This window comes from Mandrillus leucophaeus, unplaced genomic scaffold, assembly GCF_000951045.1.
Source record: "Mandrillus leucophaeus isolate KB7577 unplaced genomic scaffold, Mleu.le_1.0 Scaffold222, whole genome shotgun sequence".
NCBI classification, from domain to species: Eukaryota; Metazoa; Chordata; class Mammalia; order Primates; family Cercopithecidae; genus Mandrillus; species Mandrillus leucophaeus.
In genome coordinates, this window is record NW_012102277.1 from 1,708,562 (window position 1) to 1,727,615 (window position 19,054).

General features: G+C 43.2%; 1 protein-coding gene across 6 annotated transcripts in view; it reads left to right on the top strand.

Moving 5' to 3' along the window:
* Positions 1 to 19,054, top strand: part of GRIA1 (glutamate receptor, ionotropic, AMPA 1) — a 329,069-nt gene that overhangs the window by 220,716 nt on the left and 89,299 nt on the right. For all 6 annotated transcript variants that reach the window (XM_011981230.1, XM_011981231.1, XM_011981236.1 and 3 more), the window contains one exon: positions 4,705 to 5,075. In XM_011981230.1, coding sequence (XP_011836620.1) covers positions 4,705 to 5,075 — 371 coding nt within the window. The remainder of the gene's footprint in view (positions 1 to 4,704; positions 5,076 to 19,054) is intronic.

The window sequence follows — 19,054 nt, forward strand, 5'->3', positions numbered from 1 at the left end:
ATGAAGTAGTTGAACTTACCATCTCCCAGTATGTGTTTATCCTGCATACATGGGTACCTCTTGATACTTAGGAAGATGAATGACCCATGACCAAATAGTTCTGGAAATGCCACATTCTACTTACCCCTCTTGGAAATTCTCAGTGCGTTGTGGTCATGTAAACGTTCTGGGAAGTCCTGCCCCAAACATGTTTATTTTTATGTTATTTTCATGTTATTAACCATCCTTCCAGAAATAATGTTCTATTGAACACATTTTTGAACTACAAAATGAACTAAGCTTTAGGACAGCATGGAACAGGACGAGTGTGGCGGCTCACACCTGTAATCCCAGCACTTTGGGAGGCCGAGGTGGGCAGATCACTTGAGGCCAGGAGTTTGAGACCAGCCTGGCCAACATGGCGAAACCTCTACTAAAAATACAAAAAAGTTAACTGGGCATCATGGCACATTCCTGTAATCCCAACTACTCAGGAGGCTGAGGCATGGGCATTGCTTGAACCCAGGAGATAGAGGTTGCAGAGCCAAGATCACACCACTGCACTCCAGCCTGGGCATCAAGGCAAGACCCTGTCCCAAAAAAAAAGGCAATATAGATCAATGATTTCCAGTCTATGAACTCTTATTAAATCACATTAGGAAGCATCCAACAAATCCTTGCAATATCATTTACCCCTTTCAGAGCTGGTCTTCATCCACCTCCCTTCTGGATAAGCTGTGGTCAATTCCTCCAAGTCATTTCCATTAGTTTTCTCCCTCATTCTTTTTCTGTTGGTTTACAAACAAAAATAAATACCTTCTCCCTTACAGTGTCTTGTGTTTGTAAAAATTATCAAGATTTATGCAGTGGGTATTGGAGGAAAAAACAGAATTACTGTGAAATTTACATCCGACTTCAAGTTGATTAATGGCAAGTTTCTTTCTACAAGTGAGAACTTAATTCATCCTGAAGCCAGGATTTCTATTCCACTTAAAGCACCTTCTCAATAATCCCAGACAATGAAAGTAACCAGAGGAAATCTCTAAGCAACAGCCAGCTGGTGAGTGGGTAGGGCCCTGATCTGCACAGCATCTGTCACCAGCTTCACATCTGGACTGTTGTACAGCATAAGAGAAAGACATTTGCCTTGAACAGACCCGCATAGCATGTCTCTCGTCTCAGAAATGAATGCCATGGCATCTGTCCTTGGAAATCCTCTTAGGTTTCCAGGATCTCTTGATCTCAGGCCAACAGCAGCAGTGGATTTCTATTGAGTAGATGCCAGTGCTTCTGCCATTGGAGAGAGGTAGGAAAGACAGGAGAGCAAGGCATGGTTGGTGATTCCATGTGCTGGGTGCCTAAGGATGAATATTTCTTTTTGTTTGTTTGTTTGTTTTAGTTTTATTGTTTTGTTTTGTTTTGTTTTTTTACAAAAGAAAAGGTTTAATTGGACTTATAGTTCTACATGGCTGTGGAAGCCTTGCAATCATGGTGAAAGGCAAGGAAGAGCAAGTCACATCTTACGTGGATGGCAGCAGGCAAAGAGAGAGCTTGTGCAGGAAAATTCTCCCTTATAATAAACATCAGATCTCGTGAGACTTACTATCATGAGAACAGCTTGGGAAAGACCTGCCCCAACGATTCAATTACCTCCCACTGAGTCCCTCCCACATGATATGGGACACAGCAAACCATATCATTCTGCTCCTGGCCCCTCCCAAATCTCATGTCCTCACATTTCAAAACCAATCATACCTTCCCAACAGTCCCCCAAAGGCTTAACTCATTTCAACATTAATTCAAAAGTCCACAGTTCAAAGTCTCATCTAAGACAAGGCAAGTCCCCTCCACCTATGAGCCTGTAAAATCAAAAGCAAGTTAGTTGGCCAGGCACAGTGGTTCACACCTACAATCCCAGCACTTTGGGAGGCCAAGGTGACCGCATCACTTTAGGTCAGGAGTCCAAGACCAGCCTGGCCAACATGGTGAAACCTCATCTCTGCTAAAAATACAGAAATTATCCAGGCATGGTGGTGCAAGCCTGTGGTCCCAGTTACTCAGAGGCTGAGGCAGGAGAATTGCTTGAACCCGGGAGGTAGAAGTTGCAGTGAGCCATGTTGGTGCCACTGCACTCCAGCCTGGGCAACAGAGTGAGACTCTGTCTAAAAAAAATAATAAGTAAATAAATAAAATAAAATCTGAAAAAAAAGGAAGTTAGTTACTTTCTAGATACAATGGGGGTACAGGCATTGGATAAATACAGCCATTCTAAATGGGAGACATTGGACAAAACAAAGGGGCTACAGGCCCCATGCCAGTCTGAAATCCAATGGGACAGTCAAATCTTAAAGCTCAAAAATGATCTCCTTTGACTCCACGTTTCACATCCAGGTCACGCTGATGCAAGGGGTGGGTTCCCATGGTCTTGGGCAGCTATGCCCCTGTGGCTTTGCAGGGTATAGCCTCCTTCCTGGCTGCTTTCATAGGCTAGTGTTGAGTGTCTGTGGCTTTTCCAGGCTCACAGTGCAAGTTGTCAGTGGATCTACCATTCTGGGGTCTGGAGTATAGTGGCCCTCTTCTCACAGCTCCACTAAGGAGGTGCCCAAGTAGGGACACTGTATGGGGGCTTCAACCCCACATTTCTCTTCTGCACTGCCCTAGCAGAGGTTCTCCATGAGCCCCCCACCCCTGCAGTAGACTTTTGCCTGGGCATCCAGGCGTTTCCATACATCTTCTGAGATCTAGGCAGAGGTTACCAAACCACAGTTCATGACTTCTGTGTGCCCACAGGCTCAATGCCTCATGGAAGCTGCCAAGGCTTGGGGCTACCACCTTCTGAAGCAACAACCCAAGCTGTACCTTGCCACCTTTTAGTCATGGATGGAGTGGCTGGGACACACGGCACCAAGTCCTTAGGCTGCACACAGCACAGGGTCCCTGGGCCTGGCCCACAAAACAATTTTCTCCTAGGTCTTTGGGCCTGTGATGGGAGGGGCTGCTGTGAAGACCTCTGACATGCTCTGGAGACATTTTCCCCATTGTGTTGGGGATTAACATTCGGCTCCTCATTACTTATGCAAATTTCTTCAGCCGCTTCAATTTCTCCTCAGAAAATGGGTTTTTCTGTTCTATCACATTGTCAGGCTGCAAATTTTCCAAACTTTTATGCTCAGCTTCCCTTATAAAACTTTAACAGTCTTTAACAGCTGCCTTTAACAGCACCCAAGTTACCTCTTGAATGCTTTACTGCTTAGAAATTTCTTCCACCAGAATCCTAAATCATCTCTCTGAAGTTCAAAGTTCTGCAAATCTCTAGGGAAGGGGCAAAATGCTGCCAGTCTCTTTGCTAAAACATAACAAGTGTCAACTTTGCTCCAGTTCCCAACAAGTTCTTCCTCTCCATCTGAGACCACCTCAGCCTAGACTTTATTGTCCATATTGCTCTCAGCATTTTCGGCAAAGCCATTCAACAAGTCTTTAGGAAGTTCCAAACTTTCCCACATTTTCCTGTCTTCTTCTGAGCCCTCCAAATGGTTCCAGCCTTTGGAGTTTAGATGAATATTTCTTGCAACCTTTTTATGTTTATCTGCATGCTGGATTTGAAATTTAAAAACTGTGTTATATATGTATTTCTTAGACTTCTTCCTGAAGAAGAAAATGACTGCAATACTACTTTACCTTTTCATCACAGGCTATTATTCCCATGGTTCCCTCCTCCTAGAATGCTGTTCCATGCTAGAGCAACCTGTCAAAATCCTACACCTCTTTCAATGCCTACTTTATATGCCACCTCTTCCAAGATGCAGTCCCTTATCTCCGCAGCCAGAATGAATCCCTCCCTGGTCTCTGGTAGTACTCTGTATATCTTGGATAACACATACCCCTTTCACCTTGTAGACTGGAAAATTGTTTGTGTGTTTCTATGTCTCCTACTAATTTGTAATTTCCTGAGGTTGAGGACCATAGTCTACCTACAACTTTCAGTCTGGAGATTGCACATAGTAAGTGTTCAATAAATGTCTATTTAGTTAAATTTGCCTTTAGTCAGGACTATCTTGGTTGCAGGAAAAAGAAACCCAATTCAAACTGGCTTAGGCAAACTGAAGCATTGGCTCATGTTCTTGGATTCCTCTGTGTCAATACAGAGGGATGTATTGACACAGGTTCCTAGGGAATCCAGGGTAAGCCCTGAATTTACAGTGGCCCAAATTATGACATCAGAGGTCATCCTCTGAATCTCTTAGGACTAGTTCTCAGTAAACCCATTTGAATCCTATGTCATCTCTGAATGGATGATTCTGGCCAGGGGAGTGGGGTACATGGATTGACTGGGACCTGGGTCACCTGCTTCCCCATGTAGCCAGAGGGATCAGCCTCATTCCAACCTGTAGGACCGAGAGTGGGGCAAGAATGGTTCCCCTGCCAGAGAAAGTAGGGGGAGCTGCTGAGCAAGCAAAAACAGCAGATATCACAACAGCTTCCTTCTTCTAGTATGAGGAAGATGTCTCTAACATTCAGAACTGTCAAATAATTAGAAAATCTCTTGTAAGATATTGAACTGACCATCCACTCATCAAAAATATTTTATAGAGTAGGAGGGGTTGAACTTCAAAGATTCTTTCCCACTCTCATATCCTTTAAGACACAAAAGAATAGTCACAATGAGAAGACAAACGAGAGAATGAAAAGGGCTGCTGAGCTCACCTGCATCTTTTTTTTTTTCAGAGAGCAGATGTGGCTGTGGCTCCCTTAACTATCACTTTGGTCCGGGAAGAAGTTATAGATTTCTCCAAACCATTTATGAGTTTGGGGATCTCCATCATGATTAAAAAACCACAGAAATCCAAGCCGGGCGTCTTCTCCTTCCTTGATCCTTTGGCTTATGAGATTTGGATGTGCATTGTTTTTGCCTACATTGGAGTGAGTGTCGTCCTCTTCCTGGTCAGCCGCTTCAGTCCCTATGAATGGCACAGTGAAGAGTTTGAGGAAGGACGGGACCAGACAACCAGTGACCAATCCAATGAGTTTGGGATATTCAACAGTTTGTGGTTCTCTCTGGGAGCCTTCATGCAGCAAGGATGTGACATTTCTCCCAGGTCAGTCAACTCTTCTCAATCCCTTTGCCTAATGCTATGGTTTTGTTTTTGTTTGTTTGTTTTTGTTGGTTTGTTTTTTAAAAAAATGCTGGAAAGTAAAGAGATGAATTATGTCAGACTCCACTGTATTCGGTTTTTCAACTATTCTTTACAGTCAACTGTCCATTGTATGCTGTGGATTATCTGGATCATCCTGTGGCTGGGCCATCTCTGTCTGCTGTATGGTTGATGTGCTCTGTCAAGGTTAATAGGCATAATTATGACTGATGCATTGTAGCTGAAAGGTACAGAGGAAAGAAGGAAGCAATGTGTGGTACAACTAACACTTATGAAGCACCTACCAAATGCCAAGCAAGGTTCTGAGTCCCGTGCATGCCTTATCTCATTAAGTCGTTACACGAACATAAGGTGGTACTCCCATCATGTCTCTTTTTACAAATGAGGAACCACAGAAATGTTGACTATCTTGCCAGTGTTACATAGTTAGTAGGCAAGTGAGCTGAGATTCAGAACGCTGTCCTTTACTACTTCTGCATGGTGGGAAGAGCACTGGACTATGAGTAAGTTCTAGCACTGGTTCTAGTACGTGGGCCCTTTATGTGGCCCTCGGAAAGTCACCTCACCCTAGTAGATGTTGGCGTCTTCATCTTCACGAGAAAAACGTTCTTCTTTTCTTTGGTTCTGAGTAAGACTCTGGAAATAATCTAGTTCCAGTGATGATGTAAATTTGTTTCTTGTGATTAAAAAATGGAATTTCAGGCCAGGCATGGTGGCTCATGCCTGTAATCCCAGCACTTTGGGAAGCCGAGGCAGGTGGATCACTTGAGATCAGGAGTTTGAGACTAGCCTGGCCAACATGGTGAAACCCTGTCTCTACTAAAAATACAAAATATAAAAATAAAAATAAAAATAAAATTAGCCGGGTGTGGTGGCAGGTGCCTGTAATCCCAGCTACTTCAGGAGATTGAGGTGAGAGGATCACCTGAACCCGGGAGGCAGAGGTTGCAGTAAGCCAAGATCGTGCCACTGTACTCCAGCCTGGGTGACAGAGTAAGACTCCGTCTTAAAAAAAAAAAAAAAAAGAAAGAAAGAAAGAAAAAGAAAATGGAATTTCTCAGTGGTGCCTCAGATATTGCATTGAAAGCACTCAGGTAACCAAATCAGTGGGATTTTAGCCCCCAGTATGGAATCAGAATAGCTCCATTTTTGTCTGTTTTATATATTGGACTTGTGAACACAATTTATTTTGGAAAAAAAAGTTACTGAAGCTAAGAAAAGAGAAAGAGTGGACAGGAGAGTGTGGGGGAAAAAGTAGGAAAGCTGCCAGTCTAGACCAAGTCTTACATTTACTGACCTCCTGTTCTTTTGACTACATTCTGGATGTGCATGCCACAATACCCCACCAATTTGCCTGATAAATAAACACTGACTCTATTTCTTTTTACAGTTGCTTAATGTCTATGAACTCTTTTTCCAGTAGGCACTCTCTTAGATTACCAAATTTCAAAAGCCTACAGGGAGTCATGGCTCAGAATTTGGCCTCCATGGATAGATCTGGAGGCATAAGTGCATAATATCAAGGTCTCACAGACATGTCCTGGAGGCATCTTTACCACCCATCTACGTTTTGCATTTCAGTGTCAATGAGGACCAATATCCCTAAGCGGCAATGGAGTAAATTCTTTCTAACAAGCTTCCCTCAGGACTTATTTTGCCTGCTGTATAACTTAGAAAGTCTCATCGTTCATTATAATCTTGTTTTTCTTTAAATAAGAAGACAGTGGGGGGTGGGGGGGTGCGTGGGAGAGGAGGTGTGAGACTGGCTGCTTGGCCAATACTGGCAAACACATGGTGAAGAGTAGAGAGAACCAAGCAGGGGAAGGGCTTGCTTAAAAATAAATCAGGCCCGTGGATAAACAGTGGGAAGAAACAATTCCTAACTAGTCAGTATAATGTAGGGCCATCACAACATACAGGTGTCAGAAAAGACGCATGAACTTGTTTTTTCTCCTTTATTTCCTTCATCAGTGAGCATCTCATCTTTTCACAGCACCTTTATGCTGTGATCTCAGGGTGTGTTTTCTTTCTCCCCACTATTCCTCCAGGGGTTTCAATCTTGTGGTCCATAAACTGAATCTTCTGTCAGACATGTTTTTGTTTAATCTGTACAGAATTTGGCAATGGTTGTCCAAAATTGAGTGGTAGCTGTCCTCTTGAACAGGTCCGCGCATTCAAGGTTCACCCCAGCCCCAACCTGACCTTCTTTGTTCCTGTGTTATTCAGCTGGTCCCAGAGGGTGTTTGAGTTTGTGACCTCTGGCTGCAAGAGGATTTTCAAACTATGCTTTCTGGACTTTTGAGGGTTCCAGTAGGGTATCGTAGGAGTTGACACGGAGTGAAGAGGAAACTGAACAACATACCCAGCCTCCCTCCTCCCTGATTTTAATAAAACAATTCCACTCTATGCCTCTTTTTCATTAATAAAATGGAAATAACAGTTCCTACCTCAAATGTCATTGGAAAGTTTAAAAGTATGTATAGAGCCTGTAACACAGTACCCAGCCTTCACACAGGAAGTGCAACAACTGGATGCTTTTTTTTTTATTATGTTATTGATTTTTTTAATTGGATTTTGTCTAAACTTCACTGGAAGAAACAATGCCACCACGGCTCACACTGATTTGAAAGCCTAATACCTTCTTCTTGAGAAGTCCATTAACAAAGCAGAAATAGCCAGTGGTTTACTCCAGAGACCAGCAATATCTGGATTCCTAAGGCTCCTTCTCATAAGAACTGGGAGGAAGGGTTGTTGACTTTGGCTGAAAGGTCGGACAGACACAAGGGTGAACTGCCAGAGTAAGTTAGAACTTTGATCCACTTGAGATGGACTTTTTAATAAAGCCAGCCTTGATAAAAAGGTTAATCCAGAGTTTAGGAGCCTGTAAAATCTCCCTTGAGAGTGAGAATGTATCAAAATGTTTCTTGGAAATATATGTAGAAGGGAAGAGACATGTACTTCATCTTACCTTGACCCAGACAAAGAGACAAGGATGCTAAGACAGTGATCAAAGTTATAGACTAAGCAGACAATGAAAAACATCAATAGAAACTTTTGTTGTCATTGTCGTTTATATATTTCCTGATGAAGTCAGTAAGTTTCATGACCTTCTGATATGCACGGTACTGTGTTAGACACTCTGGGTGCTATAGTAGAAGGGGCATTTAAAGCTGGCATTCATCCAACATCCTTTCAAATGAGCTTCAATTAACTGATCTTGCTGCTTATTTAAAGAAAATGTCATAAACCCTTACTTATCTAGAATTTGTGGAAATCAATTTCATCTGAATTGCATGTATCTGCACTTAGCCACAAGTAGCTTTAACTCCTTCTAATCTCTTCAAAATTGATGTTAAAGTCTAGTAACCAAAAACCAACAAAATGTGGCCAAGTGTAATTGTCTGCAAATAACATCAAAACCTGACCATAGTAATACGGTAAAGATAAAGATAACCCAGTAAAAAGGGTTATCTTTCTCACATGTAAGAAAGTGGTAGCAGGTAGTGGCTTGTGGTGAAATCCAGATTGGCCGTTCTGCAATTATCTTGGCCTTTTCTTCTTGTTCATAAGATGGCGGTTCCCAAATATTGTGTCCATGTTCAAACAGCATGAAGGAAAAAAAGTGTTGCCTTCTATTTCTGTCTTTTTGGATCAGAAGAACAAAAGCTTAACAAAATACTCTCCAACCCACACAGATGTCTGCTTCTTTCTCATTGGTCAGGACAGTGGCCATGATTATTTCTAGTGGCAAGAGAGGCTGAGAAGGCAAGAATTTAGGTTTCCCAGCCTCTAGAGTAGGCAGGGTAGGAATCGATATTGGGGGAATCAACTGACAATATTGGCCACTGTGCCTAAAGTCAATGTTTTCTGCACTGGAATCCAGAATTAGCAGTCAATGGTGTATGCCAGTGAATGCTAGTGAAATGCTTTAAAGACTCCTCCACCCACCCTTTGAAATGTATATTCAATAAATTGGTTTATATAACCCATTTTAACAGTGAAAGTTAAAAATCACTTCAACTATGATCACAGATTACAATTTTTTTTAAATTAAGTTGATGATGAGATTAAAAAGGGACCCATGAATTCACTTTTAGGCCTGCTTCTTTCTTGTTCAAAAAAAAAGAAAAAAAAAACTTTTTTAAAACTCAGTCACCCAGGCTGGAGTGTAGTGGTACAATCTCGGCTCACTGCATAACTTGACATCATAGCTTGACCTTCTGGGCTCAAGCTATCCTCCCACCTCAACCTCGTGAGTAGCTGGGACTACAGGCACAAGCCTCCACACCCAGCTAATTTTTGTATTTTTTATATAGATGACGTTTCCCTATGCTGCCCAGGCTGGTCTTGAACTCCTGAACCCAAGTGATCTGCCTACCTCAGCCTCCTGAAGTGCTGGGATTACAGGCATGAGCCACTGTGCCCAGCCCAAAGACCTATTTTTAATAGATAGTTTCGATTTTGAGGAGTACGTTAAAGAAGGAATAAAAATCATCACAGACAAAATTTATCTTTAGCTCCCTCAACTTTCATTTCTGGTCCATTTCCCGTCCATTTCCCTGTACGTGTGGTCAAGATCATTCATTTATTCAACAGATACTGCTAACTGCTTACGACATGCAGGGCATGGTTCTAGGTGCTGAGGATATGAAGATATATTGATGTTGGAGTGTGGAGGGCAGGAGTCTTTGCTTCAAGGAACTGGCAGTATAGTGATATAAGAGACATTAAACAAACGTTCGTGAATGTGTAAGTTGGGATGTGCTATGAATAAAATGAACCTGCTGTTGCAATAGATAATACAAGAAGTGGAATTAAACAAGTCTTACTTGGGGTGTTCTGAGAAGGTTTCTCTGAGGAGCTGATGGGTGAGAATGAGCTAGACTTGTACAGAGCTAAGAGACATAAATAGCCATGCGCAAAGGCTCTCAGGTGAAAAAGAGTTTAGTGCTCTCGAGGACTGGAGGAGTGACCAGTGTGTCTGGCTTACTGTGAATCGAAAGGACAGGGGTTTGAGATAATATTGGAGGAAGAGGCAGAGGCCCGTGCAGGGCCCTGTGGTCACAGTTTAAATTTCATGTTTTATTGTAAATGCAATAGAAGACCATTAGAGGGTTTTAAGCAAGGGAAGGATTGATTTGTATGCTAAAATACCACTCTAGGGAGCTATGAGGAAAATGAATTGGGGCAGAGAAGAGTCCAGAGTGGAAGCAGAGGGACCAAGCAAGAGGCTCTCACAGCCATCGTGGGGAAATTACAGAGATGGAAATTATAATGATGGTCATCGACATGGATTTATGGTTCACTCTGAGACTAGAATTGACAGGACTTGCTGATGTATTGGATCTATGAGGATGAGTGGGGGAAGAATCAAGGGTGAGTCCAAGGGGGAGGAAGCATTTGGAAAACATGGAACTACAGTGCCAGGGTCTATTAGCTCTGGGCAGGATCAATAGGATGCTCTAGTTTACCCACCCCATGTTACACATGAGGAAACTGAGGCCAGAGAGGGGAGGAAAGGCATTTTCTCTAAGATCACCCAGGTGATACCTATGGCTAGTTGGTGCCCAATCCAATGCTACCCTACACTGCAGTCTCAGCCCAAGGCTGCATTGCCTTCGAATGAACTGAGAGTGAGCTTCTTCAGCTTATTGCACCCACGGCCCCACTTCCCCAATGGTTTCTCCACGGCATCAGTATTTTTCTGGGTTCAGGTGACTTTAATAAGAGAATGAGAGGATGTTAGAGGGTGCCAGGGGAATAGAGGAAAATGGGAAATTATGACTTTAGCTTTCAGAATTCTCTCTTTTATTCTTGATCATAAACTGTATTGGAATGTGTAATAATTGTCTCCACCTGGTGGAGATAATTACTCCCAGGAGAAGAAGTCTCAGGCGGGTAAGCGATGGCCCTTTGGAGATCTCCTGGAGCCTGATATCATAACCTCCTCCCTCCAGTAATTTATTTATTGATTTAATTTTTTCCAAGACGGAGTCTTGCTCTGTTGCCCGGAGCTTGAGTGCAATGGCATGATCTCAGCTCACTGCGACCTCCGCCTCCCAGGTTCAAGCAGTTCTCTTGTCTCAGTCTCCCCAGTAGCTGGGATTACAGGCGCGTGCCACCACGCCCAGCTAATTTTTGTGTTTTTAGTAGAGCTGGGGTTTCACCATGTTGGCCAGGCTGGTCTTGAACTCCCGACCTTGTGATCCACCCACCTCAGCCTCCCAAAGTGCTGGGATTACAGGCGTGAGCCACTGTGCCCAGCCTTGTTGAGGGCCTTTTAACTGACTCACCATAGAAAGACAGTGGCCAATGAGGAGAGCCCAAGCCAATAACCAACGATAGCCTGACCTTTGCATTCACACACTAGTTTCATAGCAACCAGAATGCCTCTGGCACTGAGAGTCTATGAGAAACCTTCCCCTTTCCACCTCCTGCTCTCTGTCCTCCCCTCCCAGCAAGAGCTGTGCAAACCCATTTCTCTTGCTCATCTTGATGTCACTGGAGTATTGTGGGGAAGGGAAAGAGCCTGAGAGTAAATACTGAGGCAAGTTGATGAAGGCAGTCTGAAATTGTGAAACATTTCTCATTTTGAAAAGGCAAACCTCATTTAGGCCACAGGTTCGTTTCTGCAAGGAACAGTGTCACAAGGATGTGTCAAAAATGATGAGCAGGAAATGTGCAATAGATAATCTGGGTCTTGGGACTAGGCATGGGGGTTTCTGCTGGGACCTTCTGCATCAGAATCACCTGGGATGTTTGTCCAAATGCAGGTTCTAAGACTGCATTTCAGCTCTCTAGAATTTGAAACTGCAGTTGGAGAGAAAGTTCTACATGTTTCATAAGCCTCCCCACCCACTTCTGCCCCAGGGCTGATGAGCATTAAAGTTGGAAGTCATTGAACTAGCGTGCTGTCCAGGGAAGTCAGCTTAAAAATATGAAAAGCAAGGCCCATAGGGCAGCTAGAAATTATGCTAGTCAAAAGCCGTAAACATGGAGCCCAGGGTCTGCTGGCTCACTACCCTATAGTATGTTACTTGCTGGGTGAGCAAGGCCCTTGGCACTGGGGGTTGACTGTGGCCTTCAAAGCAGGGGCCTGACTGTCCTGATGGCCCTGCCTTCTGCAGGCCAAGCCAGCAAGAGGAACTTACCAAGGGTTTCACCAGCGTATTTCCCCCTTGACTGTGTTTTCCTCTCCATTAGCAAGCAACACCAACACAAAGGGACTGTCCCAGGTGAGGTAATTCTGCAGTCATGGCAGGTGTGAAGTGTGCATGGACTGTGTAGGGGTGGCCCCCATCATGGGGGATGGGGTGTGGAACTCCAGATCAATGGCTCCTACTTTTTCCATTTTAATCTTCTGCTACCTGATGGTGAGACCCAGAACCAGGTTGTGCTACTGAGCAGTTTTACAGACCTTTGAGAAGAAGAGTAGAAGTTTCACAAGCTCCAAAAGCAGCACGGAAGTGTTAAAATGAGTGCAGTGACAGGAGAATAAAAGCCTTCACTGGATATGCAAATGCAACCATCGTTTTCTGTGTCTCAGCCAGCAGTTCTGGCCATCAGCAAGGGGGAAGCATAATTGTTCTCTCTAGATTGTTCTGGAAGTTTATACTTTGAGCAGTTTAATTGAGGGAGAGATTTTTTTTCTCCAAAATTACAATAGGAAAATTTTCAGAAAGTTTTTCACAGAGCTGAAAGGGATGTTGAGTACCAATTATTCATTTATTTATTCATTAAGTATTTCTTTAGCAACTGTTATTTAACAAACATTGTTCAAGGTACTGTGAGAGACATCACAGAACATAGCAGACAAAAACTCCTACTCTCCTGGAGCTTGCATTCCAGAGAGAAGAGGCAGGCAATAAACAAAATAAAAATGTGATTAACATGGCCATCCCAATTCGATAGGTGAGGATTCTGGGTGACAGGGAGGGGAAGGGACATAGCCAAAATCACACAGATAATTAGTGTAAGTTCAATAGCATAGGAGTGGAAGTCAGCCGGGGGCTGTGATGAACTGCACATGCATGTGTCAGCTAGAAAGGATAGCTCCCCCTCAGCTCTGGACAGTCATTGCCATGGGAACTCTGTGCAGACCAAACAAAAGCATGCCTAGCTTCAGCTTGTACGCCACCAGTTTGAGAGCCCTAAAAGAATGGTGAGGCATAAAACAACCTTCGTACGTACTTACTGCATTAGACACACTTGGAATATCTTATTTATATATTTTTTAATGGAATTTTTCTCCCTTTCCCCTCTATTTTTGATTACAAGTATGAAATCTGATTGCTGTATTTTTCTTTCCTTTCATATACTTTGGAAAATCCAGGCCATAAATGGTAGCTGCACTAAAAGAAAGACGGTCCCTAAATTTCTGTATCCAGAGAAGCCTATTTATGGCTAGCTACATCTTCATAGGTTCTGCATTTTCCCAGAGAGACCTCTTGTTTTTCTTTTAAACCCTCACTGGATATATAGCACCTGTGACCAAGAAACCCAATTGTTTACCTGCAAAGAAGTACTGAGTTCTAGACAGAAAAAAAAAATGAAAGCATAGCTAATTGAATTGATGGGGAAAGTATGCTGAAACCCCTCTGGGGAGCCTGATGGTTTTGAATATGAGTTAGGTACCACCATCCAACTGTGGCGAATGAATCATTTTTGCTACACCACTTACATATGCTTTTACCTCTAGCTATGTCCAAAGGGGATAATAGGTGAATTAAGTCCAAGACACCCAGCAGAAAATAAATGGTGTCAAGGACACTAACAGAAACCACAAACCTAGCTGATGACAGTCACTGTTTGCATCTAGTGGCTTAAGGAGAAAGGGCCTCAAAATAAGGAGGCACAGTGCCTGCTAAAGCAGAGTGGAGTCCCACCCAAAGGCAGAAGTAGGACCAGCTGTTGTCACAAGGGATGGAGGAGGTGGTAAAGGAACTTAAAAAGAAACTCAATCTCAGCTACTACTAACCCACTGGATGAGTCACTTTCTCTCTCTGTGTCTCACTTTTTCCTCTGCAAAATGGGAGTAAGATGGTCTCTAGTATTGCCCTAACTCCCCATCTAAGGCTCACCTCCTTACAATTCCCAGCTTAGCCAAGGCTCCAACCAAGCCAAGTTGTGCTTCATTCTGTCTCCCAGCTCCATACTCCCATTATGCCTTTGTTGTTCCCTCTGCTTGGAGTGACTTTTCCCAACTTTCCTGCTCAACTCCTTCCCCATTTGCAAATGTTGCCTTCTCACTCTCCCCCAACCAACCCCAATTACTCCTCTGAATCTGTGCTTTACAGTCATAGTTATAAGCTTGAACTCTGCAGCAGGGCTGGCTGGGATTGAATTCTGACTCTACCACCTACTAACTGTGTGAGCTTTAGAAAATAACTTTCCTACACCCAGTTTCCACTTCTGGAAAATAGGGGAAATAATAAGACCTATCTCAAATGAGATATTCTGAGAATTAAATGATGTGATTCACGGAAAGCATTTGCCTTGCATAGGGGTGACACACAGTAAATGCTGTTGTTATTGCTGCTGTTGCCATTGTTGCTGTCACCTACACCTCTCAGAGGGCATCTTAAATCTTTAACACTGCACTATAGTTACCATGTCTGTTCCTTATTGAGACTAGTAAACTCATTTCTACAACTCATTCAAAACTTGACATGAGGGGTTGTGTGTTCTAAATACTCAATATATGTTTGTTCAATGTCTATCTTCACAGTAGCTAGGACTCTGTCCTATTTTTCATTTAATGAAGAGAAAATCGGTTAATGGAGAGAATTTCTAGCTGTCACTAACTACTTGTGCAACACAGGGCAACTCAGTCCTGGTCTCTGAATGGATTTGGAGAAGAATTGGAGATAAAGAAATTAAAGGGAACCAGAAAATAAAGTTACCTTGTCATCCTAATGTTACCAGCTACCCCACTATTCAGGAAAGCTCTGATCTCTTTGCTGGAAAAATAGTAGCAAAAATTTCTTTGTTTCATGTGTTGTACCTACTGTGTGTCAGGCAATCTGATAAATGTTAGATCATGTTACGGCTGATCTTCTTGACAACTCTGCCTGGTATATCAACACCATTTTGTGATGAGAAAACTGGGGCTCAGAGAGATTAATTCACTTGCATGTGGGTACCCAGCAGGGTTGAGATTATAACCTGTGTCTGTCTGATTCTAATACCCATGATTTATCCTTGACACACAGCTGTCTTCCAAGACCAGCAATCTTCTGAAGGTCCCTTAGGGCCCTCCAGGGATTCTTATAATTTTTATAAAAGGGGGGACATCCTTTTTCCTTTATAGGATTCCCTAACTCTGATTTTTTTAGTGGGCCTTGCTTTGAATTTTTATTTAATTTGTATTATTCCTAACAGTATCTTTGTCTTTAAGAGTCATCTCCTGAGGGAGCGGAAGTGAGGACCCAAGAGAGCATTTTGCCCCTACCAAAATCGGGTGCAACCTGCTCAGTTGGAGTGAGGGAGATGGTGAGACAGGGATAAGAGCAAAAATGTAACTGGTGCCACTTTGGAAAGTCAACTTCAGCTGGGAAGGGACTGTGGGACATTCCATAGTCACAGCCAAAGCTGGAGAGGGCATGTTGTTAACTGTAGCACTTTAAGTAGGAAGGATAAATGGGGAGAAAACAGGAAAATAGAATCAGAAATGGCCTTAAAATTGTGACTGTGAGAGAGATCTGGAATCTATTTATCCTATGGGTGAATTCCATTTATCCTATAGAAATGGTCATGCAAATGTGGTAAGATGAATGCATAAGGACATTCATTTCACTGTTTTAAAAAACAGGAGATGGCTTAGTGTCCATCAGTAGAAAGCTGGTGAAAGAAATGCCAGCCCATCATCCAAAGGAGCAAGAAGCAACTGTTGAGGAGGATGAACAATAATGGCTGTGCTACTTTGTAGAGATCTTCAGGGTCACAGTACCAGGAAGTCGTAGGTTATGGTCTTGCTGATCCAAATTATAGGCTCTTTTCACTGCCCCATGCTGCCTCCCTGGAACACAGGAACTAGGGAAATGTAAAACCAAGGGTTGTACAAAATCCTTTGTTACACATACTTCATGGAATCAGTGCTAGAGTTCTTCTGAGAAAGGAAAAATTCGTGTGGGTTAAGGTGAACAGAGACTTCTGGGAAGCATTGAATGGTGCCTTGAAAGACGAAATAAGATTTTTCCACAGAAGCAAAGAGAAATGAGGAGGGAATCCCTGCTGGGGAATGATCATGAACAAAGGCACTGAGGCAGATAGGGAGACACGTAAGGGAGGGAGCCAATACCAATGAATACCTAGAAAGAATCTTGATTGACGGCTACCATAGCTCAACAAGGTGGGTTGAGCCATGGTACCTGTCAATCAAGATCCTTCCTAGGTATTCATTGGCCAAGGGCTCAGAGTTTACCAAGTTTAATGATAAACCCAATACCATGACTTTTGGGGCCCTGTACCCTGCTATGAGGCTATTAAAGTGTCACCTTAGAAACACACAGTGTGTAAAATAGGTAATGTTGGACCACTTCTTCAGTTGCCATCAAGAAGACCTCTAGGAAGTAGCTCTCAACTTCTTGTGGACCACCTTTGTTGACTGGTGTTAAGACTTAGTCTACCATGGATGGAACTTTGCCAGCCACATTCTAACTTCTGGGATTCAAAGGGTCCTGGCTGAGCACTTGGGAACCCACTGGCCACCACTGCTGCCAGGTTATCTCCTGAGCATCAGGTAGAAGGGGCTATTAGGAAAATGTCTTCCTGGCTGGGGACCCCCCTGAGATTCATTTTCTCTTTCATGTCTCATTTTGGGAATGGAAAAAAAGTCAATAGAAAGGGAGTTTGCTTGACTTTGGTTCTGGCTATTGTGGGCATGTATTTCTACAGATACAAGAAAGGAGTCATCACTCCGATGTTTTAAATTGAGCACCACCTGGGATCTAAACCTTGCATTAGGCACAAAGCTAACTAAGTATTATTGCAGATTTAAAGAAGCAAGAAGTGAGTTCAGACCTCTACATTTGCAACGCAGTAGAAGAACCAAGGTATGCAAGGAGAAAAGTAGATAATAAAGCAGAACATGCATTTGAATAATTCCCAAAAGTGGGATTAATAGTCAATAGGTAGAGAAGAGAGAAAGATCACTGAGGACTAAAATGATCTGGGCTGGCTTATGGAAAAGGAGAAACTTGGGCTGGTCCCAAGGGATTAAGCAAGACTTATAGGAGGAACTACAGGTAAGACAAAGGGGTTGGGGGGACAAGTCAAGCAAAGAAGGAGAGAGGACTGTGTTTTGAGGCCAAGGATCCTATTATTCAGATAGACCTGGGTTTGGATCCTAGCTCCACCAGCTGCTAAGCTTTCAGACTTGAGCCAATAAGTTAACCATTGAGCCTCAGTTTCCTCAAATTTGAAAAAAGGTCCATGCATACCAATATCACAGGATCATTATAAGAATACATGAGCAAACAGAGGCCTAGTACATAGTACATACCAGAGAGTGAAAAATCTTGATTTTCTTTCCCTTCCATTATGTTAATCACCTCACTTCCTTCTCACCCTATCCCTGGTCCCCCACCAATCATTTATTCCTTGCTAAGAGTCTTCTGAGACTCACTGACAGGCATCTCCTTATCTGGCTGTGCTGCTGGCCCACCTCCGGCCAGAGGAAAGTCCAGAGGCTGTTTCCAGCAGGAGGAGGAAAGCTGCCAGATTCAGTGTTATGACTGGAGGATATTGGCAGCATCACTCATCCCATCCCAGTGTTATTTCTCAGCTCAGTTATTGGACAAGAACTGGATCCACACACCTGCCCACTTTGCTAGTGTTACTCATTTCTCTGGTAGTAACCGTTCCCTGCCAAACCAGACTGTCCACAAGTCCATTCCTGCTCTCCTGGGCACCTGCTTTTTTTTCCTTGAGGTCAGCATTAGGTTCATTTTTCTTTACATCTCAAGAGTGGTGGATATTGGTTTTGCAGGAATTGTAAATTTGTAGGGCTTTCTCAACAGAGCAGCTAAGAGCGTGGGCTCTGGAGTTGGGCCTGGGCTTAGTTCTGCCTCTTATACTAATTTTCTGTGTGATTCTGGGCAACTAGCTTTTCATGTCAGAGCCTCTACCACTATTGCTGTATAACAAATCACTCCAAACTTGTGACAAAAAAAAAAGTCATTTTATTAAGCTCATGGATTTCATGGGTCAGGAAATTTGGAAAGGGGCACCATGGGATGATTTGTCTCTGCTTGTATCTGGGGCCTTCGATGGAAAATCTAGAAGGCTGTGGATGACTTGACAGCTGGGGGAAGGAATCATCTGAGGGCTCACTCCGTCCTTTACATGTCTGGCAGTCGAGGCTTTTGGCCTGAACACCTACACGTGCCCTCTCCTGGCTCCTCCGCGGGCTTCCTCACAGCACGATGGCTGGGTTCCAAGAATAAGTGTCCCAAAAAGAAGCAGGCAGAAGCTGTATCACCTTTCATAACCTACCCTCAAAAGTGACACAGTGTGACTTCTGCCGTAGTCACAACCCCAACCAGATTAAAAGAGAAGGAACATAGATTCTACCTTTCAGTAAGAGAAGGCTCAGCATCGCATCGTAAGAAGGTGTGGAATGGAGGGGTAGGGGTATTGTGACCATCTTTGGAAAATACAATCTGCCACACTTTATATATAAAATAAGGATTATACCTTTTGAAATCATTATGAAAATTAAATGGAATAAGGTATTTAAAGGACGTAGCATGGTGCTGACATGTAATAAGTGCTCAGTAAAAGGCATGTGCTCCAGCCAATATCATACTGAATGGGCAAAAACTGGAAGCATTCCCTTTGAAAACTGGTACAAGGCAGGGATGCCCTCTCTCACCACTCCTATTCAACATAGTGTTAGAAGTTCTGGCCAGGGCAATCAGGCA